At 38.4% G+C, this 19,567-nt stretch overlaps 1 protein-coding gene across 9 annotated transcripts in view; it reads left to right on the top strand.

Moving 5' to 3' along the window:
* The window catches only part of BAZ2B (bromodomain adjacent to zinc finger domain 2B), a 294,255-nt gene that overhangs the window by 133,586 nt on the left and 141,102 nt on the right, over positions 1–19,567 (top strand). For all 9 annotated transcript variants that reach the window (XM_063092906.1, XM_063092873.1, XM_063092915.1 and 6 more), the window contains one exon: positions 2,218–2,364. In XM_063092906.1, coding sequence (XP_062948976.1) covers positions 2,220–2,364 — 145 coding nt within the window. In that variant the 5' untranslated portion in view covers positions 2,218–2,219. The remainder of the gene's footprint in view (positions 1–2,217; positions 2,365–19,567) is intronic.

Genomic DNA, 19,567 nt, shown 5'->3' with positions numbered 1-19,567 from the left:
GGGGCTTTTGCCAGCTCTTGCTCCATGTGCTCACCAGCTCCATCCTTGAAGCGCTGGGACTTGAAATGGGGGGAGTGATCTTTTCTTTCTCTCATTGTGGCTTCTCCTGCCTCCATGCACTCCGTACGTCTCTCCTCCACTTCCCCTGAGCTCTAGCAGCCCCAGCTTGGCTGTTGTTGCTTTTTAATAGTTGTAAGTTGGTTGATTTGTGGGAGAGAGTGATGCTGGGGACTGTCTATTCTGCCATCTTGACCAGAAGCTGCCAGAGTTCAATTTTGTTTTATTCTCAAACACTTTTATTTTATTTTTAAATGCTAATGTTATAACAAACAATTTTGTGTATGTTGCTTTTCCTATTGGTACTTTATTTCTACAGAAAAGATTTTCAAAATTAGAATTGCAGTATCCAAGCATATATATATATTTAATTTTAACAAATATTATCAGATTACTTCTTCAGGAAAAGTAATCTCTAATGACGTATATGTATATGAGACTACTTATTTTACCTTTTGAGTTGTACTTACTTTAGTCCTGAATAAAGTTTTATCAACAAAAAGAAATACCTAGAATTTATAGTGTATTATTGTACAGAAAAATGTAATGATTTATTTATCGTGTTGTTATATACCAGCTACTCAGCTAAAGTGTCTATGTTGTTATGTCACCATATTATTTTTGCTGTGGAATGCAAGGATAAATTTAAAAAAAGAAAAAAACAAAAAAAACCCTTTCACTATTTTTTAGAAAATAGTACATTCAAATAAAGTACATTTCAGAATTCTTTGAGATAATGAGTTTATCAGCTATAAAGAAAAAAATAGACTTCTTTCAATGAAATCTTTCTAGGTAAAGAATCTACTTTTCTTGTATTTAGTGAAATGAGACTTGGTGAAAATAATTTATGGAGAAAGGTGTCAGCCATGGGCCTTGCCATCAGACAGCCACATGTCTCAGAGTTCGCTGGTGACTGTTGCTGACCCAAAAGTCTGCCCATTACCATTAGTTTCATGCAGCCATCAGGAGCAACAGCACCTTTTCTGTGATGAATACTGATAAAGAGAAAGAAGGATTCTGTAAGCATATGGACATACTTATCATAGCAGTACTGTTATGGAGGTGATTGACAGCAATACCAGAATATGAAGAAAAGTTTTTGAATTGTATATGATTCAAAAGTTCATTGAAATGGTCTTACTAATGATGCTATGTGTGAACCCAAGATTACCTTCCCCATATGTCTCTGTTTATGAGAAAAATTATCTAAATACTTTATGGATTTAGTCAACATTTAAACATTAACCTTGCATTATTTTTAACCAGTCAATATTTTTAAATAAAATTAAACCATTTTTCTTAGGAAATGTAGTCATTATGTGAGTTGGATATAGAATTCAGTACAGAAATCTTTCTATAGTCAGATTATTTAAATGGTGAGTTTACATGTGGCTGATCATAAATTCACTTATAGGTGAACAATATCTTTTTTTTTCTTTCTATAGGTAGTATATTCCTTGTAGCATCTGCAAACTTAATGATTTCCTTGCTTAATTATGAGACAGTGCATGCATGGAGTATTAAAATGATCATAGCCGATTGTATTCTGGATTTTTAATATCAACATGAACTATTGTAATTAAACCAATGCATGATTCTACCCACAACAGCGAAGCAATTAATAAAGATGCTTAGAAGTGGTTTGGTCATTATAAAGGGGTCACACTAAGGCCATTTTGAAAGCATAGTTCAAACCTGCCTCCAGTAAAAACTCTAAAACGTATTTGCCTTTTTTTGGGGGAACCTTTGTTATATCGGGGATTACCAGGCCAAATCTTGGACACTTAAGACCCACAAGGATATTGCTGTCTGAATTTAGAAGCCAAGGATGCAATTCAATGTGGTGATATTTTCTTGATTCATAAAGATAATGTGGGAATTATGTTACAAGTGAATAGATGTTGAGATGATTTATTAATTTTTTGGATATGAGAATACTGCAAATATATTAGAAGAGGATTCGATATATTTAATATTAAACTTATTTCATAAATTAGTATTTTTTATTGTTTTTATCCTTATTTTATCTTTATGAAGAACATGCATTTCTCAATTTATTTCTTTTTTTTAAAGTATGCAAAAAGTTTAAATGTATATAATTCTTTTGAATAATTCTACTGTCTAATACTGAGAATTAACAGTTTTCTCTCCATCTTATAGATATGGAGTCTGGAGAAAGGTTACCATCCTCAACAGCCTCCTCTACTACCCCAACTTCAGCTTCTACACCTTCTGTGGCTTCAGCAGTTTCAAAAGGCGGCCTTTCCACTGTAGCTGCTTCACTTAGCTCTACAATCAACCCATGTGGTGAATACCCTTTATTAACTCAGTTGTAGAATGCCATCCTTTTCATGATTTGCATTCATAGTGTTTTATTGAGCTCTGAATAAAATATTCTCAGGAACTCCATTGACCTGTTGAACAGTAGCTAGGTTAAACATCTGGTCTCTTTGGTTCTTCTGGATTTTCCACTGGGGTAGCTCTGGTTATTCCATGCTTTCCATGTTTATTAGAAATCCTCTTTGAGAGTTTAACCTAATATCTTAATTTGTTTTACCATTTTAATTAATAAATTAATAAATGTGTTGTCTTTTAAAACAATAAGGCCCATGAGGAAGTGAACATTTAAAAAGGAGTCCTTGGTGGTAACATTAAGTACCAGTGCTGTGCACCCTTTGCCCTATATTTGCTTCTAGTATTTGAAATGCCCTTCACGAGCTCCGACTACCCCAATTCACAGGTGTATACTAAGACAGACCATTTATTTCACAGAAAATATTTTAAAAATATAGAGCATGGCAAGTTTCTCTCAAACATGAATAAAGTTCATATTGCTAAACACAGGGCTTTATTTCAAAAGTGAAAACATCCTCAGTTTTGATCAATTATGTAGAAGGTATCTTTAAGAATCCCCCAAAGTTGTTCTTTGCCCTTTTATACAAGTTTGGTAGAATATATCCTTTTTTTTAACACCTAAACTTGATAATTCTTTTCTTTATCTGTAGGAAGCAATTTACCGTAAATACTTTTTGTCTTGCAGATTATATTATGTTTGTAAACAGTAGAACTAAATATTTTACCTTTTCAAATTAGATCTATAATTTTGCATAAATGAAATGCATAAATATGGACTGTTTGATTATAAAATACCCTAGCAAATTGCCAAGTATATATTTTCATTTATCTAATCAATGGAATGATAAGGATGTTATTTTATTATTCTATAATTATACAACAATTTTCTAAAATGTTGTTAGTGATTATAAAATAACTAAAATAGGTGTTTTTGGTTTTGTTTTTTTAAATCTATATAGCAACTCCTTTTCTGCACCATACAAATCTTCACCAAGTAATTTAACAACTTCTCTCACATTTACCTTATTAAATGATGGCTGGACTCTAAGGTCCATTGATGATATCCTGTGCTTAAAAATAGTGATGTTGTGATTGGCTTTTCACCTTAGATTACTTTTTTTAAATGATCACACAGTTGTAACTTTTATAATTTATTCTTTCCAGTTTTTTGTTACTCTTCTTCCTCTTTCCTTTGTTGTCAGCTCCTTTCAAGGTATTCTCCTAATCTGCTGTGTTACTTTTTGCATTTATGTCTGGATCAATCTTTAATATATATATATGTTTCTAGAGAAATGTCTTTTTTTATGTTGAAGATTTTAATAGCATCCTTGAATATAGAGCCTGGAGTTTTCCAGACACTTTTTTCCCATTAGTTTTCTGAATTAATGACACTGGAATTACTTACAATTCTTTTTATTTTTTTTTAACTTCTCAATATACATTGTAGTTGATTTTCGTGTCCATTTACCCATTCCTCTTCCCCCTTCACCGCCCCCCCCCCCGCCTCCTACAATTTTGATTAGTCATATGTTGTTCACTATCCTTTGTTACTGGTGGTTGGGAGTTGCAGAGGGGTGTGGGGTATGCTGAGTTGCTGAATAACATCAAAAATCTTGTCTAGAAAGGGATTCTTTTTTTTTAATCATTTATTTGGTAATAAAAAATAATGTAGAGTTTTTATATTGAGATGCTTACACTGAATTTCAAAGTATCTTTTATTTCTGTTTAGACAGAAGTATATCACTTACTATCACATTATAATTTTAGTACCTACAGCTTGAGTTTTTTTCACTATCTAGGTAAAATGAGTTTTTGTTTTTGACTTTCAGTGTTATGGTTCATGTATAAAATAAAGCCTTTCATTCCCTTCCAACAAATAAGCTACTTAAGAGAATGCTAGTTGTTTTGTATAACTCAGTTTATTATAATTTCCTGTCTTTCCTTGTTTGCTTCATTATTTTTGGCCTATACATTGCCTGGTAATTCTCTCCATTATAATGTAAAATTATAGAGTGATAATGGGCCTGACCACTGAATCTTAAACAATTCAGTCTCCTCACATTTTTTAGTATGTAGAGACAAAAAACCAGAATTTTTGTGGGTTTTTTTTTTTTTATTGTGGTAAATTATATACAGCATAATGATTGCCATTTTAAGCATTTTTAAACATACAATTGTGTGGAATTAATTACATTAACAGTGCTGTGTGACCACCATCTCTACCTATTTCCAAAACTTTTTCTTCATCCTGAACATAAACTCTGTGCATTAAGCAATAACTTCTCATTAGACAATTTTCATCTTTAGAATGTCACAACCTCAACAGTTCTTTAATGGGCCCTTTGCGGTCATTCTCTTGTTTTAAACAGTTATTTTATTTTAGGAAAACAGTTATTTCTTTGTTATCTTCATTAACGGTATGTCTATAGGAATTACTCTGAGTTATAAAGGATGTAATTCAAGCCTGCTTTCAAACTTTGAGTGATCAACTACCTTCTTTCAGATCAATACCTTGTCAGAGTCTGAAATTATACCAATTTACAAATTAGCTTATTGCTATTATGGATGCTGGCAGAAGACATGAGACTCCTGGATCAGAGATTTTTTTGCTTATGGCACAGCAAACAACATGAGCATCATGTTGGCATTTGTTCCCCACACCCAAGTCCCACAGGCATGATGTGAAAAGGCCCAGTTGGATCCTAGGCATTCAGTGAGTTTGTGTCACAGCTGAGGAACACTGAGCTTGAGGAATCCACTGCTTTTATAGTAAATGACAGCAAGCACACTCTGTGTGTGGGTGGAGATGTTACCTCATCCTTTGAGGTTGCTCACTGCAAATGCAATCCTGAGATATAGCCCAGTTAAAGAGTTGTCAAGGCCTTGCATTCTTGGCATGTCCAGCAATAACATGCAGGGACTCAGGGCTCTTGGAAGATTGCCTCTCACAATACATTTTTAGTTTTATTATAGTAAGTTGGGCAGAAAATAACACTAAAGATTGACTCATCTAAGGCTACCTGCATATATGGATATTTTTTTGTCTTATCAGAAGAGTAATATTTCCTTTCCCTGAAAGAATGATTTTTTTAAAAAAAACAAACTGTCTACTGCTAAAAAATAATTTGGGGCAGCTTTCAATAAATGTATAGGCACAATAAGCAAAAACAACCAAAGTATCAAAAGATAGGCTCTAAAAAATAAAAAGGATTTAGCTGAAGAAAACCACAGATATTGAACAAAAAACTTAACTAGAGAGCTGCTAAGAACAAAAGGAAAATATAAAGGGTTACATGCCTCACCTTACCCTACTGCTAGTTAGTATATCAGTTCCTCAGAAAAAACAAACTTTATTCTGGCCCTGAGTGGTATAGGGAATATGCGACAGAACCTCTGTTTAGAAGATCAAAGGATAGTGTTCATGCCAGTTTAACAGTGTTAAGAGATGAGGCCTCTGGGATGTGAGCCCTCAACAAATGGGGTTATTGTCCTATAAAAGAGGTTGAAGGGAGCTGCCTTGCTCCCTTTCCTGCCATGTGAGGAGACAGCAAGGTGGCATCCTCTTTGAAGCAGAGAATGAGCCCTCATCAGATACTGAGTCTGCTGGAGCCTTAATCTTGAACTTCCCAGCCTCCAGAACTGTGAGGAATAAATTTCTATTGTTTATAAATTATAAATTTTGGGAGACACCAACATTCAGACCATAGCACCTCTCATTTAGTATCGCTTTGAAAAATACATAGTGATTAGGCTGTTGTGACAGACTGAATTGGCTTTTTGGTTTTGGAACTCTCAGCAGTTTGGGCTGTTGATTATTATATCAATAAATTCAGCTAGAGATAACATAAATCAGTAAAGCTATTTTAAGCAGGAAGAGATTTAATATAAGCAATTAGGTACTTATAAAATTACTGAAGAAGTGGCCCCTGGCCCACACGCATGATTTCAGAGCCTTACTGCCAGATTGAACTGCTGAGGAAATTACCTCAGTTCAATCAGAACATCACTGTTCCAACTGCTGGCTCCATGATCATACCTCCTTACCTGCAATTCAGTGATCAGAAACCACTGACAGAACTGGCACCAGGGCTAGTCTGAGCTGTCTGCTAGATCTGAACCAGCAAAAAGGATATTTCATGTGCTGCCAATCACCTAGGTTAACTGTTCTTAATTCTTTCCAAACACATCTGATTGACAGAATCTAAATTGCTTCTGGAACCCTGACTGCAAGAGAGACTGGTAAATGTCGTCTTTAGCCATCAACTCCTTCATCACAGGAACACTCACTAACAGGAGGTTGAAACAAATGTTGAATGAAACAATTAAATACCGATTTGAGCTCATCTCGTTATAGCCCCCCTGCTATATCTCCCTGCCTATGTATTGCAATAAATTTTTCTGATACATGTATATGAGCTTTATTCCCATTTCATCAGTTCTTTTCTTTTTTAAAAAAATAGTACTTTAGTAATGTATCTAACAGCTTGTATATACTTATTACACATCTCTTTTGATATACTGTTCTATGTAAGAATATAAATTTAACGAATAGAAGAAATGCTTAACTCAAAGTGATATGGCTCTTCCCTCTCACAGACAATAGCAAATATATCTTGTTTCCTTTTTAAAGAGTATAAAGGACTTTTCAAAGACTTCATTCCTGCTATACAGTTATCATTAATCCTTCTTTATCTACTGAATCATGTACATCAGTATAAAAACATATTCTTAGTATCACCCATCCGAAAAAAACAATACATACCAAAAACGCTTCCTTCACCCCAAATACTACTGCCCTATTTTTTGCCAAAATTTCACACCTCACTTCTCAAAAGAGATAGCTGCATATAGCTTTTCTTTGTCTCTCATGCACATCTCAACCCACACCGGTGCGACTTTTCTATCCTCATCTCACTCAACCTCTCAGCAGAATTTGACACAGCTGACCACTCCCTCTTTGAAAATCTTTCCTCTTAGCTTCCATGATACCACTCTTAGTTTTTTGGTTTTTTTGCAGATTCCTTTACTCATCAATGTTGCATTTTCCAGGTCTTGGTCCTGAGGCCTCTTATTTCTTATCTCTTTGTTTTAATATATGCGTATGGAGACTCCACCTATGAACTTTCTCTCTGAGCTCTTGAGCATACATATTTTACATAGATGTTTCATAGACATTTCAAACTTAACAAATTTAATATATCCAAAACCAAACTCTTGGTTTCCCTCACAAACCTGTTTCTCTCAAATTCTTCCTCATTTAATTAAATGATACCCACTATCTATCCAGTAGCTTAAGCCTTACCTATAGTGATCTCTAGATTTCTCTATTTCTCTTTCACTCTCACATCCAAATCCTATTGTTTCTGCCTTCAAAAGAAGGCTTGAGTTTGTATACTTCTTTCTGTCTTCACTACTACTACCGGAGTCTATGCTAAAATCTCTCACCTGAATCATAGCAGTTCATTCGTAGCTGGACTCCACTTCCATGCTTTAATGTATTTAATTCTGCTTTAATCTATTACTCTTGTAACAGTTCAACTGATTATACAAACTCCCCCACTTTTAGTTTTTTATTTATTTTTTATTTAGGTATAATTTATATGTAATAAAATTCACAATTTTAAATGTATACTTCAATGAATTTTGACAAATATATATACTAATGTAACCTCCAGGTTATTGAACATTTTCATTTCTTCAAAAAATTGCCTGTGTCTTTTTGAAGTTAGATTCCTCCTTTCATCATCACCCTGGCAATTGCTGATCTGCTTTCTATTGCTATTGTCCAGCCTTTCCTGGAATTTCATGTAAATGGAATCATATAGTCTATACTCTTTTGTGCCTGGCTTCTTTCACTTAGCATAATGCTTTTGAAATTTATTCATATCATTTTGTGTATCAATCAATAGCTCATTCCTTTGCGTTACTGAGTAATATTTTGTTATATGGCTCTGCCACAATTTGTGTATTCATTTACCTGTTGATAGACATTGCACTGTTTCTGTTTGAGGCAATTATGAATATTCAAGTAACAAACCACTTGTTTACAGGTGTTTTTATTTCTCTTGGGTAAATACCTGGGAGTGGGATGGCTATAGAATATGGTAACTGTATGTTAATTTTGATAAGAATTGACAGATGTTTTTGCAAAGCAGTTGTAACATTTGTTATCCTCCACCAGCAGTGTATGAGAGTTCTAGTTACCCTGTGTCCTTGTTAACTCTTGGTATAGTCAATCTTTTTATTTTTAGCCATTCTAATGGGTGCTGAGTAGTGTCTCATTTTGGTTTTAGTTTGTATTTCTCTAAAGACTGATGGTGTTAGCAAATTTTTATGTGTTTATTTGCTCTTCATACACTTTCTTTCATAATACAAGGGTACTTCAAAAAGTTCATGGACCCTGTACCAGACAGCTGCCCCCCCCCCAAAAAAAAGTTCATAGAAAGATTCATATTATCTTTTAATTCTGTTTTCCCATGAACTTTTTGAAGTATCCTCATATATCTGCTCAAATATTTTGCCTTTTTAAATATTCAAATATTTTGTTTTTTAAATTGGGTTGTCTTTCTTTCCAATCTGTGTATTTTTTTATTTCTTTTCCTTGCTTCAGTGAAATTGCACCTTTTAGTACAATGTTGAATAAAAGTGATTATAACAGACATCCTTGCCATGTTCCTGATCTTAGGGGAAAAGCAGTCATTCTTTTACCAGTAAGTCTGATTATTGAGGAATTTCCCTTCTATTTTTCCTGAGAATTTTTTATTATGAATTGGTATTGAATTTTGTCACATGCTTTTTGCATCTATTGAGATAATCATATGGCATTTCATTTTTAATTTTCTAATGTGGTGAATTACACTGATTAATTTTTAAATGTTAAGCCAATCTTGCATTTCAGGGACTGATCCCATTTGATCGTGATGTATTATCCTTTTAAAATATTGTTGGATTTGATATGCTAAAATTTTATTAGGGAATTTTACACCTATATTCATGAGGGTTATTGGTCTACAGTTTTCTTTTCTTGTCATTTTTTTTGTTAGAAATGAATTAGGAAGATTCCCACCTGTCTTGTTTTTTGGAAGAATGTAGAATTGGTATTATTTCTTCCCTAAATGTTTGGTAGAATTCACCAGTGAAGTCATCTCGGCCTGGAGCACTTTTGTTTGTTTGTTTAAATTGTTGTTGTTGTAAGTTATTAAACCATGAATTCGCCTTTTAAATTATAGGTATAGGACTTATCTTCTTGAGTGAGCTTTGATTGGAATCTTTCAAGGAATTTGTCCATTTCTTCTGAGTCATTGAATTTATGGGACTAAAGTTGTTCCTAATATTACCTTATCCTTTTAATGTCTGTATGATTTGTAGTGATGTCTTCTCTTCCATTGTTGATATTCATAGTTTGTGTCTTTTCTCATTTTTCTTAGTGATTAGAGGTTTATCAATTTTATTGATCTTTTTGAGGAACTAGCTTTTGTTTTCATTGAGATTTCTATTTTCTGTTTCATTGATTTCTGCCCTTATATTTATTATTTCCTTCTTTTTTTCTGTTGGTTTGATTTTCTCTTTTTTCCCCCTCATTTCTAAAGAGTGAGCTCACATCATTTGGGATCTTTGTCCTTTTCTTTTTTTTTTAAATTTTATTGTTTAAATGACATTTAATCATTGTACATATTTATGGGGCACAGAGTGACATTTCCATACATGTATAAACTGTGTGATTATCAAATCAGGCTAATTAGCATATCTATCACCACAAACATTTATCATTTTGTGATGAGAACATTTGAACTCCTCTCTTCCAGCCATTTGAACATATACAATAAATTGTTGTTAATTATAGACAGCTAGCACTACTGTGGAATACTAGAACTTATTTTTCCTATCTAGATGTAATTCTGTACCCATTAACCTACCTCTCCCTGTCCCTTCTCCCCCTTACCCTTCCCAGCTTTAGTAACCACAATTTTATTCTGTACTTCTATGAGCTTTTTTTTTTTAGCTTCCACATATGAGTGAGAACATGGGGTGTTTATCTTTTTGTGCCTGACTTATTTCACCCAACATAATGTCTTCCATGCTCATCTGTGTTGACATGAATGACATGATTTTGTTAATTTTTATGGCTGAGTAATATTCCATTGTGTATATATGCTACATTTTCTTTATCTTTTCATCTGTTGATGGACACAGGTTGATTCCATATCTTAGCTATTATAAACAGTGCTTCAGTAAACATGGGGGTGCAGGTATTTCTTTGTTCTACTGACTTTCTTTTCTTTGGATAAATAACCTGTAGTGAGATTGCTAGATCATATGGTAGTTCTATTTTTAGTTCTTTGAGGAACCTCCATACTGTTTTTCATAATGGCTTTACTAATTTACATTCCCACCAACAGGGTATTAGAGTTCCATTTTCTCCACATCCTTGCCAACATTTCTTGTTTGTTTTCTTTTCGATAATGGGTATTCTGACTGGAGGAATATGATATCTTATTGTGGTTTTGATTTGCATTTCCCTGGTAATTAGTGATGTTGACCGTTTTTTCATATACCTGTTGACCATTTATATGTCTTCTTCTGAGAAATGTCTATTCAGCTCCTTTTCCCTTTTTTTAATGGGATTATTTGGGGGGGAGGGTTTGCTATCAACTTGAGTTCCTTGTATATTCTGGATATTAATCTCTCATGGGATGAATAGTTTGCAAATATTTTCTCCTATTCTGTAGGTTGCCTCTTAACTCTGATGATTATTTCTTTTGCTGTGCAAAAGCTTTTTAGTTTGATGTAGTCCCATTTGTCTATTTTTGCTTTTGTTGCTTGTTCTCTATGAGTCCTCTCCATAAAATTTTTGCCCAGACCAATGTCTTGGAGCATTTCCCCTATGTTTCATTCTAGTAGTTTCATAATTTTTGGTCTTACATTTAAGTCTTTAATTCACTTTGAGTTGAGTTTTGTATAAGGTGAGAGATAAGGGTCTAGTTTCATTCTTCTGCATATGGATAACCAGTTTCCCCAGCACCATTTATTGAAGAGGCTGTTCTTTCCTCAGTGTATGTTTTTGGTGCCTTTGTCAAAAATCAGTTGGCTGCAGATATGTTGGTTTATTCCTGGGTTCTCTACTCTGTTCCTTTGGTCCATGTGTCTGTTTTTATACCAGTACCATGCTGTTTTGGTTATTGTAGCTTTGTAGTATATTTGAAAGTTAGGTAGTGTGATGCCTTAAGTACTGCCATAACTGCAACCCATTAATTTTTATATGTTATTATTTTCTTATTATTCCAGTGAAAATATTTTTTATTTTCCTTTGTTAATTCTTATTTGATGGATGGGTTGTTTACAAGTCAGTAATTTAACACTTAGTTTTTAAAAAATTAATGTCCATTTTAGTTTAATCTGTGCTGTGTTCTTTTGGCTTTCCACTGCAACTTTTTTAGACTCATCCCCTGTGGGAGGCTCCTCTGTGCCCATGAAAATTCTTGGTCAGGAAAGTATTTAGACAGAGACGGGTTTCCTTCTGTCTGTGGTTTTCTTGTTTCTACGATTACCCCCAAATTTTCAGCTTCTTTGCTAGCTTTACGCTCTGTATTGCAACACTTCAGGCCTGAATTAATCATGGTGAGAGAGCACATTTAAGAAATACATCAAACTCAGCAGATCTGCTGTGTATAAGTCTGCCTTTCAAGAGTAAATTTCTCTACATTCTCTGCCAGCTATTTTGCAGTGGCCTGGACTCCTTCCCCCTTCATGCACAATATACTTGCAGCTAGGCATTTGGATAGTTTAAATTCTGAATTTGGATCTCATTCTTTCTGTGGTTTACTCACTGCCAGGATTTTCCCTTTAAATTTCCAGATATTTTCTTAGCCCTGAATTTTGATTTCTTGTGCCTCTAGTTGATAAACCTGCTGGTTTTTATTCTACCATTTTCTGTACTTACAGCTATGAGATTTTAGGAAGCATTATAAGATCAGAATGGCACAAAGTCACACTTCTTACCCCTTCTAGTTATCATTTTTCCAGATTAAACTCTCCTCTGGGTTTTCTCTGCTTTTGAATGCTTTCCAGTATCTTTAGTTTTGGGGTTTTGGGTTTGACTGTTTTTTGTTTTTTTGGTGGCTGGCCGGTAGGGGGATCCAAACCCTTGACCTTGATGTCATCAGACCATGCTCTCCCAATTGAGCTAACCAGCCAATCCTTGTTGTTGTTTTTTTTAAACCCGGTTTTTATAATTATTATCTATGGAGGATTTCTGTGACCACTTTACTACTCCACCATTACCAGAAGTTGTCCCCCCCCAAAAAAATCACTTAAAAAAATTTTTTAACCTAAGACTCCAGATGTGGCATGTGACCCAACCTAACCGGTCCATACACTATATAAGGGTACCTCAAAAAGTTCATGAGAAGATTTGTATTATCTTTTAATTCTGTTTTCCCATGAAATTTTTGAAGTACCTTCACATTTTTCAGACAAAAGTGCTTGCTTAAGGGAATGGGAACATGAGACAAGTCAGACTAATCAAAACCAAAGAGATTCCATTCTGGGATTTTTTTATTGGCACTGGTGAAGACGGATACCCTTTTTGTGATGCCAACCAGGGAGGAAGGGTCCACCTCTGGAAGTAGAGACAAGAGAAGAGAGAGAAATTAGGTCTTGGTAAATCTTCAATCCAGCTTCTTCATCTAAAGTGAGACTTTTCCAAAAGCTTTTGAGTTATGTGAGTCATTTAATTAAGCTTTTTATCTAGCCACATTGAGTTGGGTGTTTTGTACTTTTCAACCTAATTGATACGTAAGGCTGCACACCCTCTATCATCCAGGTGGTAGGATTATCTGCCAACTTCTTCAAATTTATCTGGTACTGTTCTCATTCTGGCCCATTATCTTTCAGCCTCCCTGACCTTTCACTTCTTTAGATACACATCTTTCTTTTCCAGCTCGGGATCTCAAATATGCTATTCCTCTGTCTGGAAGAGCTTCATAAGGCTGGCTTTTTCTTATGCTTTCTCTCAGGTTAAATGTCCTGAGATATTGTGATGGTTAATTTTATGTGTCCACTTGACTGGGACTTGGAGTACCTGGATTAGACATGATTTCTGTGTGCATCTGTAAGAGAGCTCCCAGATGAGATTAGCATTTGAATCAATGGACTGAGTAGAGCAGATTCCCCTCCCCAGTGTGGATGGGCATCATCTAATCTGTTGAGGGCCTGAATAAAGAACAAAGAATGGAGGAAGGGGGAATTTATTCTGTCTGCCTGAATGCTTGATCTGGGATATTAGTACTCCCATGACTGAGACCTACATTGTCATTCCTCTAGTTCTCAGAACTATCCCACTGGCTTTCCTAGATCAGCCTCCATCAGTGAATCCTATTGGTTCTGTATCTCTGTGGAATCTTTACTAATACAGACTTTAGAGAAGTCTCCTCTGATCATAGTGTCTAGATAATTGTTTCACTATTACCTATCCCTGCACATAATAATTTCCTCTGTAGCGATCTTCACAATTTATAATTACACATTTGCTGTTGTTTTACTTGTTTGCCTCCCTTTCTATGTTTATTTTTATTTATTTATTTTTATTAATATTATTAATTTTTTACATTCTATGATGTTGTTGTGGAGCAGTTGGGAGGGACGGGGAGAGGGGAAAGGGGAAGTTACATGGGATGGAAGAAGGAGGAGTGGGATTGAGGCCAGTGGCACTCCCGTCATTCCCACAGGGGAGACCAGGGGGCTTTCAGCAGTGGCTTGGTCATTGCCAAGCTTGATGCAGGTGTCAGGGGCATGTGACAAAAGCCCTTGACCCTCACCAACGCAGCTTTGGAACCTGGGGCCCTTTTTGCAGTGGTTTGATGGTCATTGCTGGGCTGGTTGCACATGTCAGGGGGGTGTGGCCAAGGCCCTTGGCTCCCCACTGCCCCAGCTTGGGAGAGCCTGGGGGCACTTCGTGTGGCAGCTCAGTGGTTGCTGGGCTGGCTGCATGTGTCAGGAGGGGCTGAGGCCCTGAGCTCCCAACTGCCCTGGCTTGGGAGAGCCCATGGTGCATCCTGCAGTGGCTCGGTGGTCATCACTGGGCTGGTTGTGCATATTGGGGGTATGGCCAAGACCCTCAGCCCCCACCCTTGGGACTGGTTGCAGTTGTCAGGGGGCCTGGCTGAGGCACCCTGCCCTTCCCATTTTCTGGCTTGGTAGCCCAGGGAACTTCCGGTCTTTCTAGATGTTATAGGTGTTCTTTGGTAAAAGGAGACCATTACTAGTTAATATCAAACTTTGTCTCTGGTTGTGGGTACTTTGTTTTTTCTTTCAGTTCTGTGTTGGATTATTTGCTGTTCCTACCACTTAAACTCTGTGTTGGAACTTATTTGTTGTCCTTTGCTTACTTTTAAAATGGGGGAACTTCCTGTGGGGACCAATACTTGAGCTCTGTGGTTGAACTAAATTGCTGCTTTGCTGCTGATTCCCTAGGAAGAGCTTTTTGTGCAGCTCAGGTTTTAATGGTTGACTTTATAGGTACTTCTGGATATAGTAAGATATGGTGCACCTGGATTATATAGAAACACTGGTCTGGGCCTGAGTCTTTTCATCAAACTGCATGCCATACAATTCTATATTCCTGACCAGTCTCCTCTGAGTGGTACTATGCTGATTGGGGGGCAGATCAAGCTGTCCTTGCTGTGCCCCAGTGTTCTCCCAGTGGGCCCATCTCACCCATCACCCGTGCTCCAAGCACTTCCCATGGGATGGGCTGTGTGCAGGTCCCTTGTGATGACTCACCAGCCTATGAGTGGCTCCTTTTTTTCAGTTGTTGTGGCTCCTCACTCCAATGTGGGTCCAGGGGAAACCTTTTAGTGGTCTTACTGGCCTGGGGAACACCAAGGCCCTCTTATCCCCTGCCACCTCCAAGCAACTTCATCTGAAGGGCACAGCTGCAGCTTTTGCCAGCTCCTGCTCCATGTGCTCAGCAGCTCCATCCTGGAAGCGGCCAAGATTCGAAAAGGTCAGAGTGTTTTTTTCTTTCTCTCATCATGGCTTCTCCCACCTTCATTCACTCCATAGGTCTCTCCTCTTCTTCTCCTGATGTCTGGCAGTCCCACTGTGGCTGTCATTGCTTTTTTATAGTTGCAAATTGGTTGATTTGGGGGAGAGAGTGATGCTGGGGACCGTCTATTCTGCCATCTTGGCCAGAAGTCTTTTTCTGTGTTTAGAGGGCAGGGACCATGTCTGTTTTCTTTTACTAGTATGTATCCAGGCACTGCCTGGCACAAAATACATAGTAAGAAACAATTATTGATGAAAGGAAGGGAAGGAGAGATGAATTTGCAGGACTAGGACTTGAAAATTAGATGATAAATTAACTCTGATTAGTAAATTTTCTGGGCTATGCTATAAATTGCTCTTGTGATGTCAAGTGACTATGAAGATTTTAGTTGGGGATGGGCATTATAAGCTACAGGGTGAGGAATCTTAAAAGATCAATTGACCTTACTGAAGAGTCGATGAATAAAAAAAAACCTGAAAGTCAAAAGTTATGGTTTAATGGGAACATATTTAAAAGACAATCAGGGCTTTCCTTTTCAGTAGAAACTCCTCAATGGAACGAGACAGGCCTGCTCTTGGGGATTTGTGAATAAAGCCAAAGTTTCTTTGAGTATTTGTTATAGTATGAACTACTACAACACTACTTTCCTTTTTAGTTGATTTGTCAGTATTAGAGGCATCTATAAATCCTAGATAAAGCCTCTCAAATTTTCATGTATCTAGCTTTTTTTTTTCAGTGGTGTTATTTAATAAGAGGTTTGATCACAAGGTATTGTCGGGTCCGCTGCCGGGCAACCCGAACAGCCCTAGCCTCGTTCCTTTCAGTGGGCGAGCGAACGGCCCAGGATTCCTCTTTCCCTCCTGTCCCCTTTGGAAGGAGACGAGGGAAGAGAGCGGTGAAGAGAGGTGAGCACACCGCTGGTCCCAAACCAGCCCAGTTAAAGGACACTCAGACGCGGCGGGGGTTCTGTCGAGCAGTTCCATTTATTACCACACAAGCACTTGCTTTTAAAGGCGAATGGGGAAGGGAGGTTTTTTTACATAATCTTATCAGCTTAAAGGTCAAGAGAGCATGCATCCTGTCTCAATGCCTAGCTATTGCAACCTCGAGCGCGGAAGCGCGTATTTGGCCAGTAAGGGCTAAGGCAAGGTTCCCACAGACACCCCCACCCTACTTCCTCCTGGCGCTGTCTTAGGCTGCTACATTAATATGCCCTTGTGGGCCTATAATGGCGCCGCTTGTAATGTCACTTAAGGTGGCGTTAGTTTTTAAGGCCCGACATATTCCCCCTTTTTGTTTTAATAAGACAGCTGGAGGTGGCTAACCTTCCCAGCCTCGCCTCCATTCCCTCTGGTGGCTGTGCCTGTCTTAGGTTGTTTCCCTCTGGAAATCTTACCCGTCATTGACTATCCAGCCAAGCGGGGGCGGGGCGGAGCCTTAGAGATTGGTGTCGATTTCTTGAAGGGCCATATTGACCCAAAGGCTGTCAGGGCTTTCATTATGGGCCACCTTCTCTACCACCTGGGTGAGCATTACAAGAGTAGTGGTGTTGCGCCTTATAAGGGACACAACCTGGTGAATGGCGTAAGGCCCCAAGATGCTAGGGGGCCTGCCAGGGAGGACAGCAGGGTGGTGAGCCACGGGGAACTTGAAAGCCAGATTTGGAACCAATTACTATTGGCTTCTCGCTCTTTTTTTGCGCTTTTCTAGCCCTTCTCTAAGCTTAGCTAGGGAATCCTTGACCACTCCAGAGTGGCTGGCATAGAAGCAGCACTTTTCTTTGAGGGCGGCGCATAATCCTCCTTGCTGTAAGAACAACAGGTTTAGTCTACGTCGATTCTGTAAAACAGCTTCAAAAAGTGATGTTAGTGATTTTTTTTTTTTTAAATGTGATACAGACACCTCCAAGCGGCTTGTATGACCTCCCAGGTTTGGTTGGCTGGCTCCTGGGGACCTTCCCCAGTGGCAGAGGCCCTTGTCCTTGTTGACCCGAGGAGGGCGGCCACTTGGATCATCCACAAAGGGTTCATAATGCAGTCTGAAACATACAAACAATAAACTCCTCAGGGTCCTCAGTACCCTGGGTGTCTGGCATGAACTTAAGATTTTTGGCTGGGACCCATATAGGGGTTGACTCACTGAGGGGGAAGACACAACCAAACCCTCGACCCATAGTTAGCAACGGGTCAGGGACCCTCCACTGGCCTGTTACGGGGTCTTTCCACCACACTTGGTCTTCCGGGCGCAGTGGTTGAGCTGACCAGTGTTTCTGGAAGGCAGACGGGTTCATTTTTGGAAAAATTTAGGATGTTTAAAGTTAGGAGTGCCTGTCCCAACTGCTGATGAGGGCTGGTGACTCCCCCTTTTTGTTTTAATAATTGATTTTTTAGGCATTGGTGATGCCGTTCAACAATGGCTTGTCCTTGGGGGTTATAGGGAATTCCTGTAGTATGTTTAATGTTCCATTGTATTAAGAATTCTTGTTAGGCTTTGCTAGAAAAACAACGCCCATTATCTGTTTTAATTTGTGCTGGCAGCCCTAAGGTGGCAAAACACTGCAGCAGGTGATTTTTTGCATGCTTGGCAGCTTCACCTGCGTGTGCTGGGGCCCAACACGCGTGTGAATAGGTGTCAATGGACACAAAAACATATTTGAGTTTCCCAAAAGGCAGGAAGTCAGTTACATCAGTTTGCCACAGCACATTAGGCTTGAGTCCCCTAGGATTGACCCCTGGCGGTTGTAAGGGGGGTACTTGCAGATAAGGAAGGCATGACTTGCATGTGTGTACAATCCTTATTAGCTGTGAAATAGGTATATTTGGAAACCTGGCATGTAGACCTTGCCAGTTTACATGAGTTAAAGTGTGCAGTTGGCTGGCACTATCTATTGTACGTATTTTAGGGCCCTGAGAGGCAAGAGTGTCTGCCTGGGCATTTCCAGTGGCTAGAAATCCTGGCATCCCTTGATGACCCCGAAGTTGTTGAACAAAAATAGGGTTATTGCGGCCTTGTAAGGTACTCCTTACTTGTATCATAAGGGAGGAGATGGGATTACAATCTAAGCGAATGTGGGCTCCCGGAAGCCCAGGGAGAAGATTGGCTGCACATAAGCTGTCTTTAAAAAGGTTAATGGGGTCTGGCACCTTTTGCAGGGCAAGGAGTATAGCGAGCAGCTCTTTGTATGTGCCGACCCATCACAGGGGTGAAAATGAGTAGCGGGGGCCGCCTGTGATGTGGTGCATGGGGATTTGTAAATAATTACAGCAGCCCCTGATTTGCCACCGTCCGTGAAGACATTGTAGGCATCTACCAGGGGTTTGGCGACAAAAAGCTGTGGGTTAGTCCATGACAGCTCTTTGAAGGCAGAGACCCATTTATTGTTGCCATAGTGGCAATCAACAACCCCGAGATACCCTTCTAGAGCCAGTGCCAGCCGGTTTTGATATTGAGCTAACCATGTAAAATCTGCCAAGCGGAAGGGGACGACAATTTTCTGTGGTTCCTTTGCGAAACATCTTAGTGAGCATTCCCTTCCTTTCATTATTAGGTCAGCAGCTTGGTTCAGAGTGGTGTACACCCGGGGGGCCCCTCCTAGGGATAAGTGTACCCATTGGAGTGGATCCCCCCTTTGGGTTAGGGCAGCCATGTATGTGGCGTTAGTGGCTATGAGCCATAACTCTATAGGGGACTCAGGGTCATAGCGTTTCAACTGGGCACTCTTTAGGAGATCTTGGACTGACTTTAAAAGCTGATGGCACTCAGGCGGGAGCATGAAGGGGGTGCTGGGGTCAGAGGCGTGCAACAGGGCAAACGGGGGAACAAGCTGGCCAGTGGAAAGGGGGATCCATGAGCGTAGCCAATTTATTTTGCCTAGAAGCTTTTGTAATTGAGGGAGAGTATACGAGTTTGAGATGTTTAGCTGAGGCTTTAATGGGGCTAGCCTTTTCTTTTTTTTTTTTTTTTTTTTTATATATATATATATATTTTTTTAATTTTTTAATTTTTATTTTGTCGATATACATTGTGGCTGATTATTGCTCCCCGTCACCAAAACCTCCCTCCCTTCTCCCTCCCCCCCTCCCCCCCAACAATGTCCTTTCTGTTTGCTTG

The sequence above is a fragment of the Cynocephalus volans genome, chromosome 1 (assembly GCF_027409185.1).
Source record: "Cynocephalus volans isolate mCynVol1 chromosome 1, mCynVol1.pri, whole genome shotgun sequence".
Lineage (NCBI taxonomy): Eukaryota > Metazoa > Chordata > Mammalia > Dermoptera > Cynocephalidae > Cynocephalus > Cynocephalus volans.
The sequence above is the reverse complement of the archived record's forward strand: the minus strand, read 5'-3'. Positions and strand labels throughout refer to the sequence as shown.